The sequence below is a fragment of the Rhynchophorus ferrugineus genome, unplaced genomic scaffold (assembly GCF_030347505.1).
Source record: "Rhynchophorus ferrugineus isolate W39M unplaced genomic scaffold, kcgeb_rfMv2 rfM1, whole genome shotgun sequence".
In the NCBI taxonomy this organism is placed as follows: Eukaryota; Metazoa; Arthropoda; class Insecta; order Coleoptera; family Curculionidae; genus Rhynchophorus; species Rhynchophorus ferrugineus.
The window spans coordinates 22,334,072-22,346,568 of record NW_027472580.1 but is presented as its reverse complement, the minus strand read 5'-3'; the positions used below and the strand labels follow the sequence as shown (position 1 = coordinate 22,346,568).

Here is a 12,497-nt window from a genome sequence, read left to right as displayed (position 1 = left end):
TAACATGTAGAAGATCACTTCAGTAAGTGATCTGCTGTACAATTTATAATCTAAATTTTATTCGGGATACTATTCTAACTTATTTTAAAGTTTATCCTAACTTATTCTAATGACTATTCTAACTTATTCTAGAAATTATTAAATTTCATTCTATATGTCTATTAACCAATTAGTATGGTAGTTTGTGTTTGAGCCTACGCACTTCACTGTCATCGCGCACATTTAACTCTTTGGCGAGTGCATTAATATGCAGTAATAGTCTTTCAGAGTACTTCGCACTAGCACTTCAAATCACGCTCGTTATGGGTTCTATGGGGATATCGCGTTGAATCAGTTTGTTGGACACGTAATATGGGGCATCAACGATGACTCGCAACACTTTATTCTGGAACCTCTGGAGTATATCTATGTTAGATTTGCTAGTAGTACCCACAGTTCAATACCATAGGGCCAGATGGGCCTAAGTATTGACTTATACAGCAAAACCTTGTTATCTAATGATAATTTAAATTTACGCCCTATCAGACAACACATTTGGTTTAGTTTAAGCCCAAGCTGTTTGCGTTTTGGCACTATATGTTTTTTCCAAGTCAAACGTCGATCAAAATGCATTCCCAGATATTTAACGCTGTCTGCTTGCGGAAGTTTATGATTATTCAATTTTATTGAGGGACATGTTCTTCTGCAAAGGGTGAATGTCATATGGGTAGATTTTGTCTCATTTGCTTTGATACGCAACATTTTCTACCACAATTCGACTTTGTTAAGATGAAGTTGGAGGTTTTTTGTGGCTGATATTAGATGCTCGTGTAATGATAAAACCGCTGTATTGTCAGCATATGTTGCAACAGTATGTTGCAACAATGGGTCAGAACACTGCCCTGCCGAACACCCGAATATATGTTCTGTAGGTCAGTGTATTCGTCACCCTGTTTGACAATAACACCCTGGCCACCCTGTTACCTGTTTGAGAGGTACGATTTCAGCAATTGAATGTGCGTATGGGACAAAAGCTTGCAGTCCAGTATGCCACACCGTGTCGAAGGCCTGATAAATATCGAGAAATGCAGCGGAGCAATATTTTTTATCGTTTAAGATGTTTTTAATTTGGTTGATTAATCTATGTATTTGTTCTGTTGTTCCGTGTTTATTACGGAAGCCAAATTGATGGTCTGGAATGATATTTCTCTCCTCTGCGATTATTCTATATTCTTATTGTCTTATTATCTTTAGTAAAAAAATAATTATTCCCAAAATCTTTATGTTCTAATACCAAACATTGTTTATAATTAAATTATTAATAATAGTTTATATTTTGTATCACGTGATATTTTATTGATTTTGGCTGGAGCAATTTAAATATAAATTAATTTATTCGAAAATATCAGTCTAAATTAATACTTCCTCGGATTTGCATGAAATATTAAAATTAAATACAAAATATGAAAAGAAATATACTTTAATTTAAATCTGATACGATGAGTGTTAAAATTAATAAACGTTAGTCGTTTTTTTTCATCGGAACTTCTTTTGTTTCCTCATGTGTGGGAGATTTTAATTATATGTTTTAATAAAAAGGAATTCACGGCTGGCGCTGATCAAAAGTATAAACTATAATACATGTTACCTCATAAAAGCTCTATACAGATTTTGGTTGTAATCGAAAATACAAATGAACCTCTACAGTAATTAACTAGCTACAGCTATTTCGAGGCTGATGGAAGATAATTAATCATTAGCCCGGGATCAACTTTGACCTTTTACGCCGAATATGATTAAATACGGATGTCTTCTTGGTATTAAGAGATTTATTAAGCAGCGTTCCGTCTTATATAGCCACAAGGAGGGTAATATGAAATTATCGTTATGTTTTATAAAACGTGTTTAGGGCTGTTTTTGCCGAAAAATAGCTCCATGTACTATATATTGAGAAGGATTCCAATCTATTGATTTCTAATTATGTTGTTTACTGCTCTTCTTGAACTTATTCTTGTTTCCAACACTTACTCTGTTTATCTTGGGGAGCGTTTTAATGAAAACGGTTTTTTTATTTATGTTATTGTTGGCGTTACATAATTACTAAACTAATCTTAGTAATTTAGAGCAACATGAAATGTATTTTAACAGAAATTGAATTGTTATGTACAGGATTTTTTATTAAATTAAGAGATTATTGATATAGGATTTCTGTAATTATAGGTATGATAAAGTCCTATTAATAAGTTTTAATATTTATCTCTCGTCTTCTTTATTTATTATTATTCTCCTTATTCCCTCGGAAAGTAACAAAACATCGCATTGCTATTCAATGGAGTTGGCATATAATGCTCTGGCCAAGTTAAAATATTGGAATATGATGGAACAAAACTTCTAATGTAACCAAGAACCCATTATCCAAAATAATCGCAATTTATGAATGATATAAATTACAAACACAATAAAGTCATACTTCATTCAACATTCATGAAGACGAACTTATATTGAAGAAGAATTATATCATTAACATCGTTAAGCCTTCAGTATTTTTCCCAAAACGGTTATTTGGTTTTAAAAACTTACCACTTTCCCTTTTCCTTTCCTTCTTTTATCCGTGTGATGATTACATAGCGATAAGCACTGGTAATTAACCGTAGAACATGTTTGTTTTGGGTGTGTTGGATTACTAGTTGGTTTGATGTTTTAGTGCAACCCCATATTTACACACCATAGGTTCTAATTGGCGTTATGATTGACTGATAAACCAATCTCCTTGATTTTAGATAATGTTGAGAGTATCTTCTGACTAACTAATATAGTTGTTCAACTTCGAGTCTAATCTGCTCTGCTTTTTATCTGATATGAGGTATTCATTTTAACCTACCATCGAGATGTATTTCAAAGTATTTAGCTGATTTTGCTTGAGGAATCGAGCATCCGTCAAGTGTTATATTTATGTTTTGTCATTTCGCCGCAATACAAAATTAACCTAGACAGATTTGGAGCTATTAAACTGTATTTTCCAGTCTCTAGTCTACTTATACATCTTGTTGGCCGCTACTTGTACATTCTCTACAGACTTAAACACAGATACATCTTTCACCATGATAAATGTATCGTCGGCAAATACTATTTCTTTGATTTCGTACTTATATACGATACGTTTTGAAAACGTCGTATTTATATTGTTTTGATTTATTAATATGCCTTGATTATGCATATGTTTGCAATATTTACGAGAAATTAAAACTGAATTAATAAAAACTAACTATAAGTTTAACTGAATGAATGAAAACTAACTATAATTTTATTTTGAATTATTAGATAAATGTTTATATGTGTTTTAATCAAAGAAAAATTGAAAATACTGACGAAGAAGAAAGAATAAGAAGTAATAGAGAACTCGTTGTCAATATAGACTTAATTAAACAACAACCTAATTAAAATATTAAATGGGATTGTTTTGGCATTTCTCTGCCTAAAACAACGGGTTTCCATTTAGTAAATGAATAATATAAATTAATATAAATAAAACAAATTTGTTAAATTTGACATCAAGGCCAACACGTTCCAATTGTTAACTTTGATGTCAATGACAAATAACGGCCTGGGACACCAAAAAGCATTAAAGGACGAATTTTCAACAAACAGTTAATTTTTTATGTCTAGCTCAGTCTGATTTCTGGTTTTAATTTTTAAAAATGTTGAGAAAAAACCAAACAGGAGATTTTACTGCCAAGAGGCGACTTGTTGAATGGCGATGCAAAGCGACAAAGGGTTCATATTTATTAGTAATTAAGCCAACCAGTTCAAATCGTTCACCATTCAGGTAATTTTATAAACAAATGATCGGATATACTTGAAAAGTCCCCGGCCTATAAAACACATTTTTTTGCTAAAATTATTTTATTCCCTTCAATTCCCTGCAAGTCTAATACACTGATTATAGCGACCCTCCAACTTTTCTATACCATTTTTGTAGTACGACTTGTCCGTTGCTCCAAAATAGGCCTCAGCTTCGGCGATCAACTATTCATTCAAAGAAAATTTCTACCCAGCGAGCATTCTTTTGAGATCTGAGAACAGGAAATAGTCAGATCTGGAGAATATGGTGGATGAGGAAGCAATTCGAAGCCCAATTCATGGATTTCTTGTCATCCTTTTCACTGACTTGTGACACGGTGCATTGTCTTGGTGAAGCAGCACTTTCTTTTTCTTCAAATGCGGCCATTTTCCGGCGATTTCGTCCTTCAAACTGTCTTTTAAAATAACAGCTGTATGTAATAGTTTTTGAGGGTTAGGGCTAACTAAAAACATGGATTTAATTCTAGTAGCGCCATCTATGTGTCAGACCGGTAACTTTTCTATTGATCTCTTAGTTCATCTTTGAGCATCGATTCTACCTTCGTCCGCCAGTTTGTCTTTGAAGATCTTCGAAATGGCACCCTTCTACGGTATGATTTTCCAAATTTTGGTGACTCTATATTCCAATAGTCTATGGTTAAGAAACTGAGCTATTTCAATTCGCCTTTGCTAGCCGTCTAATCTGAATTATAAGCTTCTGTCTCAAGTACAGTATACTATGTTATTTCGCAGCAACTTTAGACAGCATTTGGTGGCCTTGCACCTTGAACTTGTCAGTCAGAACAACAGTCAATCCTACGTCAGCCTATCTTCTTTTCTTGATAATTGGCTTGATTCGAGTTAATTGAATTAATTTAAAAGAGAACACCTTTATGATGTATACGTTGTCCTACCGACTGTGCCAATTCAAATATATGAAAGTATTTTAAACAAAAAAAAAACTATTAATTTACATTAATCTCTATTGGATCACAGACAAGTTTACTAGAGACCAACCAGTCTTATTCTTTCACAATTCAAGTAGGTTTAGAAACAGAGATAATCGTATTACATAACATATATGTATTAAGGTATCATTGGAATAAGTATAATAATGATAAATAAAGTCATGCTGGAACATAGCATAATTCTATAACTATAATTTTATTTTTTCATTTTCGCTTCAGAAATTTTGGTTTCAATATTCGTAAACTTGGATAATAATATCACATATATAATTTGGATCCTTTTCCACTATTTTTAAACTGATCGTATTAATTAAAAGGATATTAAATAATAATTTACTGAACAGTTTATTCGAAACCACTTATGGTTACTTACCATAATAATATAAATAGTATAAAATTTCTGAATCATTTTAATTATATTATTTATGATTAAAATTTAAGATGTTACATATATTATTAAATTAAGATATTTAATGTAAAAAAACATAAATAACTAATAGTAGTAATACTGTAACAAAATAAATATTTTATGTTGACATTTTCTGATATTATCTTGTAGTATTCAGACATATTTTATAGCATACTATAATACTTACCAAAGAAGGATTAAGGTAATAAAACATTTATTGTTATCATAAAATAATATTATTTTCATCAAAGAAACATCCAATAGCTTGACTCTTGACCTCTCTACGATGCTACGATGTGGTCTCTGGAGGGTAAAATAAGAATGATGGATAATCCGGAAAATTCGGCCAAAAACAACTAGTATAGTTGGAAGTTTTCCAACATATCTTCTATGTGGCTGGTGTTAGATGTCGGATATTAAACGTTTTAAAGTGCTGGAACTACGCCAGACAATTTATGTGCTGATTTACCGAGGCCAATTAAAATGTAAATGGAACATATTCTTTAAAAAGGACTCTACCAATTAAAACAAGCATTTTTAGTATTTCTAATATTGTTTAATTGTCTCAATCTCGTTCTTAAATTAAAATGTCTCTTTACTTAGATGTATTTTATTTTTAATATAATATAGAATTTATTTTATTTTAATTCCTCATAACTAATCGCAATAACTTAAAATCATAAATTATCACATCAGTAACCCCAGGAGAGCTAACTAATGAGATAAGAATAAATCTGAATCTAAAAAGTCACAGCAACTCCATTTAATTGAAAAGGAGAAATCCTAAACAACTTCCTATAAAATCCATAGTAAAGCTTACTAATATTTTTAATACTGCTCTTAGACTGAAATGATGTAATACTGTATAAACCTATTTCTCTAGTTATAATTGTGTCCAAACTTTTTGAGAAAATATCACTCAAGAAAATGAGTCCAATAATAACAATCGATCGGGTACATAGGATAATGGATATCAAATAATGTTCTTAAAAAAATTGCTTAGTATTCCCAGATGTAGCACAAACCTTCAATAAAGCTTGGCACCAAGGCTTGTTGTACAAATTAAATTAAATGCTGAGCCAAGGCAACATTTTGAGTTATTAACATCATATATATCCAATAAACTTTTCAAAATTAATTAAAAAGAATATTCTGAACTAAAATAACAAACCGGAGTACCTTAAGGCAGCGTTCTGAAACCTATCCTCTATATACTTTATACTAGTGACATACCAAAACTCGAGGTAATTACGATAGCTACATTTGCGGATAATAAACTTAGCATCCATAAAGAGACTGGTGTGAAACAATGGAGAATAAAATTAATTGAGCTAAAATATATTCCTATTAATTTTACCAACAAGAAACTATATGTAAAATAATGCTAAATATTTAGTTATGATGCTAGATGTTAAATTAAATTGGAAGGAACTCTATCAACTTAAAGAGCATCCTAGACCGACAAGAAACATCTGGTCTTACCCAGCCTAATGAGTGGCATCGGGATGATTTTCCTTGTCGGATATTACATGCTTGCCAAATAGGCAACAAAAATTATAAACAAACACGAACGTAGTCAGACGGTAGGACTTGGCCTAAAATGTAAAATGTTGATAGCTTATATCTCGGAAACTATAAGAGATATGCAGTTCAGCAAACGAATTAGAATGTGAATTGTAACGAAATCCGTAATTCATAAGACCATTTTACAATTTTGGCCTATATGGAAAAACAGAGCTTAAAGTGTAAAATTTAAAATAATTGACTAAGTACTTAGCATGCCGAATATTACTTGGAATGTGATTTGGAACGATATCCGTCATTCACAAGATCATTTTACAATTTTGCCGTATATGGAAATACGAGTACAGAGCCTAAAGTGTAAAATTTCGATAGCATACATCTCGGAGACTATAAGAGATAATTCAATTTGGCAATCGACTAGATAATTAGCATGCCAAATATTACTTTTAGTGTGATTTGGAACGAAATCCGTAATTCATTAGACCTTTTTACAATTTTAGTTTATATGGAAAAACAGTGCCTAAAGTATAAAATTTCGACAGCCTATATCTCGAAAAGTATCGTGATTCATAGCCCACGTAGATCCAGTCCAGATAAGCTCTAGTTGGTAAAGAGGAGATTAATTGAATATTTCCAACTTTTAAAACAATAAATATTTTCAACAATTTCGGTATAAAATATATAACGTTATTCCCTAATATTAAGAAATAATGTTTACAGTTTATTAATGATTATACATTTATTTAATTATATTTTGTTATTACAAGCATAATATAATATATATTTTTATGATAACTTAATGTTCTTAATTCTTATTGAAATAATAAAAACATTGAAATTAAATTTATAACAATTAATAAATATATATACGTAATTAAAAATAATATTTTTATAATAAATCTGTAATAAAATTAATATAATAAATTACTGGTATCTGGATCTGATTTAACATGTTATTGTATTTAATATTACTATTATTAAATATGAAAAATGTTTGTATATACTAAACGCAACTACATAAAAATTTGATGAAAATACTCGTTGTTTTCAAATCAATATATGGTCTATTCCTATCAAAGGACTTCTTTTCATTTTTTCTGATAATAAATGCCTATATTATACCGAAATAGGTTTTACATATTTTAGTGATCTCATTGATGTTATTAAGTTTACGTTTTGTTTGAACGAATAATATAATCTGTTCAAAGTTATTTTGTACATACGTCATTTAAATTTGTGACATCAACTCTTAGTTCAGTTTGCATTTGACATACAACAAAATTCTAATCTAAATAATATAATTGAACAAAATTGTTATCAAATATAATTTATTTTAACATTATAGCACATCTATAAACAGTTAATTATACAGCCACAATAGTTTATAGGTTAGAGTTATACATTCTTATCACTATTGCTTTCAAGAATTTTGCATACGTCTAACAACTGGACGACTTTGATAGGCTCATTCGTTTACGTGTTGGAATAAATCAGACAGTATTGTGTCTCCTTTTTACTAGAATAAAATGATTCTGAAACGAATTTACAAATTACGGCAGGCAATACATTAAACATCTTGATGACGTATGTACAAAATAACTTTGAATATACTATATGTCACATTTTAATGCGGTGCAGTGCTAATCTTGTGCTTGGCCATGATTGTATAGTTGAATAAACAGCGTTAGAATCGCCTATTATTTTACTTCACAAAGGTTCCTTTCCGTCTTTTATTATAATATTGCCACTGGTAGATTTCCCCTAGTATTAGTTAGTTGGATCTTTTATTTGGAACAAGACCAACAGTTGTTGTGTAATGCAGCCAAAAGTCCAAATAAGTGAAGGAAATAATTTGAGTAGATCTCTTTCTAAAATTTTAATGTTACATCTCAATTACGTTTTTTATATTACTTGAAATCAATGAATTTTGCTTCTTTTGACGTTTTTACCTTGGCTATACTTTCAAATTAGAGAAAATTCCCTAGGATAAAAAAAACCTTATTCCATCCAAACTTCAAAAGAGAAAAATAATAATAACGTTAATACAGAATCGATGATGTTTCAAGGTCATATTGTTGACAATTTAATAATGTGTGGTTTTGCATCAAACAATTTAACATGATTTACTGATGACGTTTTCTTTTCTGGAGTTATATAAACGTAGACCTAATTAAATATTAAAAGATTTTTTATTTTGTACTATTAGTTTTTACATGTTCCATATTATTTATAATTGATTGCATTATTTTTGTCTCTACAGTGTTTTTTTAAATAGTGTATGTAGATGTTTTTGTTATGCCGCTTAAAGTAGTATATTTAATATTTTCATGTAGTATATTAAACAAAAGTAATGTCCCTTTTGCAGTGTGTTAATATTTCTATGTAAGAAAAAAACAGAACTTACGTAAAATCAAAAGACAATGAAGTAAGTTTAGATTATGTGCTTTTGATGTTTAGAAACCATTTTTAATGTGCAAATCGAACATTGGAATTAGGGACATTTAATACGTCGCGTAAAATAATGGAAAAGACAGTTCTAGAAAAAGGATATGAGCACCAAATCAAACGAAGGGGACGTTATTTTTAGACGATCAAGCTTGTAAAGCCGCACTCACTGTCTACAGTGTCTCCGCACTGTACACAATGACGCATGAGTAATAAAACCCTCAGTGTCACGCCTCAACCACTGACTCTCTGTTCCCTTGGATTCCAGATGCACGGGTCAGCCGGACTTCATTCGGCCATGGCCATCAAGCGCCAACGACGTCGCAGGGAGAGGGAAGCGAAAAAGCGCGCCCTGGAGAGGAGGCTCTCGTCCAAAACCAATAGCATGGACAGTATGGAGCACATGACCCACAGACGGCCCAGTTTTCAGCAGGTGGAAAGCTACCAGGTCACCTCGATCGGTCTCCTCCACATAGGCGTCTGCTTCCTCGTGCTCGGTTTATTCCTGATAGGATCCGGGTTGTTACCCGACGACCTCCTCACGTGGAAGAGCGGCGGTTGGTGGAACGAGCTGACCATGACGGGAATATTCGTCACTGGCGTCGGTATATTCCTTATCGGGCTGAACAAGATCGTCAGTCGGAAGGAGGAGGAAGAACTGCAGGACTACGTTCGCAGTCAACTGACCCGTTCAAGAAGCGGCCACAGATTGGAACGCGATGTCGAGACTGGATGTCTAACCACCAAACACCATCGACGACTACTCGAGCAACAACGCGAAGACAAAAACAAAACTAACGGCACCGACCTAGCCTCAGTACATTCGCCATTGACTAAAACAGCACCCGTGACTGTTCTCAATGGCGAAGCTCACCTGGAGAAGATAATGGAGGAGGAAATGGAACGCTGCGAAATGGAAGTAAAGCCACTGGAACTGAAAGAGACCATGTCTACAACGACCACGGCCAGTGTTAGTCCGGGGACTCCATCTGAATCAAGGGAACTGTTAGCGAATGGGAGGCAATACAGTTTCAATTCCAGACAGTATTAGAAATCGTTCGAAAATCGGTACAACGTACCTCTAACGAATCTGAACTAAACCGTTTAGTTTTTGAGTGGCTCAAAATAGTGTGGTTTACTAAAAGTTATAATCTGAAAAATCCTCAAGGACTGGTTAGAAGTACCACTATCAATCTTTATTATATTTGTAATTAACAAAAATAACTACTTCTACGTAAAGAATACTTATAATGACTTTTAATGAAATAATTTTTATACAAAATTCGAATTAAGAGAAACTAACATTAATTTTGATAAAATATCAATTAAAGGAAAATAGATATATTCTAAGATCAGACATATTCACTCTTAAGACAAGAGACAGTTGGGAAGAGAAATAAAAATTAGTTACAAAAGAAAAACCCTATAAATGGTTATAAAATTATTCTACCAAACAATTTTATTCGTTCAAATAGCATAACAATAACAATAATTTCTTCTGTAGATAATTAGTGATCCAAACATCTAAAATTTGAACAACTATTTGTTCATTTGATATAAGCTCATTCTTTATAAGCTCGTTTCCATATTGGTAAAAAATTATTAATCACTTATCAAAAGCAAAGTGAAGTAAGTTAAGTTGTAAACTCTACTTAACAAATATCTTAACAAGCCCGACTATTTAAATCAATAAAATTATCGACTATATTTCTTTATTCGCCTCGCCTTTTAATGTTCATTAAAATCAGGTAAAACAACAAGAAATATTCTAAATTCAGCTAAATATATTTCATCTTCATTAGCTAGACATACTTAAATAAATTTTGTTAATTTGTTTAGTAATAAGTTACTTGTGTAACAATGTCAACACGAAACGAAATATTTCAATGAACACTTCAGAATTGGTTAATAAAATGTATTATATTGTATTGCATATATTTTTTTTTAGTTATTCAATACTATTTGGGTTACCATACTAATAAAATATCCTCATAATTTATTATAAATTAATAAATACTAAATTTTAATTTATAATAAATATTTTTATAATTTATAATTTAAAATTATTAACAAAGTAGCCTCAAAAGTATTTAAAACCAACTTCATTAATTACTATTCGCTTCGCCTTTTAATTTTAATTAAAATCAGGAAAAAACAAGAAGGAATATTCTGAATTTAACTAACTATATTTCATCCTCAGTAGCTAGAAATATTTAAATCAAGTTTGGTAATTTGTTCAGAATGAAGTAAATAGCTTCTGTTCTTCTAATTTAAACATTATAATTATATTTTCAAAAGCAAAATAATGATAATAATTTGTTTTTGTTGCTCTTGCAATTGTATAATAAAACTTAAATATTGATAGGTCTCAAACAAAAGTCTTTTAAAACTACAAATTACCCTTAATGTATATAACTGTTATTATTTATTGTTAATATCCTACCATTAGTACCTCAAAATTGGTTAATTAAATGTTTTATATATTATTGCATGTTTTCTTTACTTCTTTAGTATTATTTGGTTTACTGATGTTACCTATAGTATTAAAATATCCTCATAATTTATCATAAATTAACAAATAACCAATATAATATAAAATTAATAATAAAAGGAGCAGAATAAACTAAAGTAAAATAACATCAACTATTTGAACCAAAAATGATAGGTTAATTTATACTTTTCTATATTAAACAAAGCTGATCAAAGACATTTTTAATAACATTATTTGAACGACACGAAAAGTTCTACTTTTAGTATATAACTAAATATATTTTACCCCTAGTGCTTTAAATTAAATCACGAAAATAAATATATTAAGATTGATAGTGATGACTTATAACAAGTCCGGATCAGATTGATAGAAGTATAAAGGACTCGTAAACATTATCTTTCTATTAACTATTTGCCAAAGATAAACACGCTGGATTACATAAGTTAATTTGTGCATATTTGATGCAAAAGTTCAACTCTTCATGAAAGGAATACGTTTTTCGTCCATAACTGTACGCATATTTAACCACATTCAAACAAAGATATTCTTATCTTATTGTTAGCACATCGACCATACCTATTTATAAAAGATGTATATGATAATCCACTATTTGTATTAAATGGATTGACAGATTTCGAGTTTAATACCAGACATATTCGCGCACTTTTCTTCTGAACGCACTGTGATTTTTGTGTATTAACTTGTACATACAATGCGGTATTTAAAAGTTTGCTCTTAACTTAATATTATACGCTTCGAAAGGATTTACAAAAAAAATATCAAGCTTTTGCGGCTAATTACTATAGTATATATATAAAAAAAATATTTATACGCAAAATTT

The 12,497-nt window shown here is 30.8% G+C and overlaps 1 protein-coding gene across 1 annotated transcript in view; it reads left to right on the top strand.

The window, feature by feature from the left end:
- The window catches only part of LOC143206494 (uncharacterized), an 80,212-nt gene extending 69,188 nt beyond the window's left edge, over positions 1 to 11,024 (top strand). The window contains exon 3 of the mRNA XM_076419063.1: positions 9,434 to 11,024. Within this exon, the coding sequence (XP_076275178.1) occupies positions 9,434 to 10,216 (783 nt within the window). The 3' untranslated portion in view covers positions 10,217 to 11,024. The remainder of the gene's footprint in view (positions 1 to 9,433) is intronic.
- Positions 11,025 to 12,497: the final 1,473 nt, after the last annotated feature.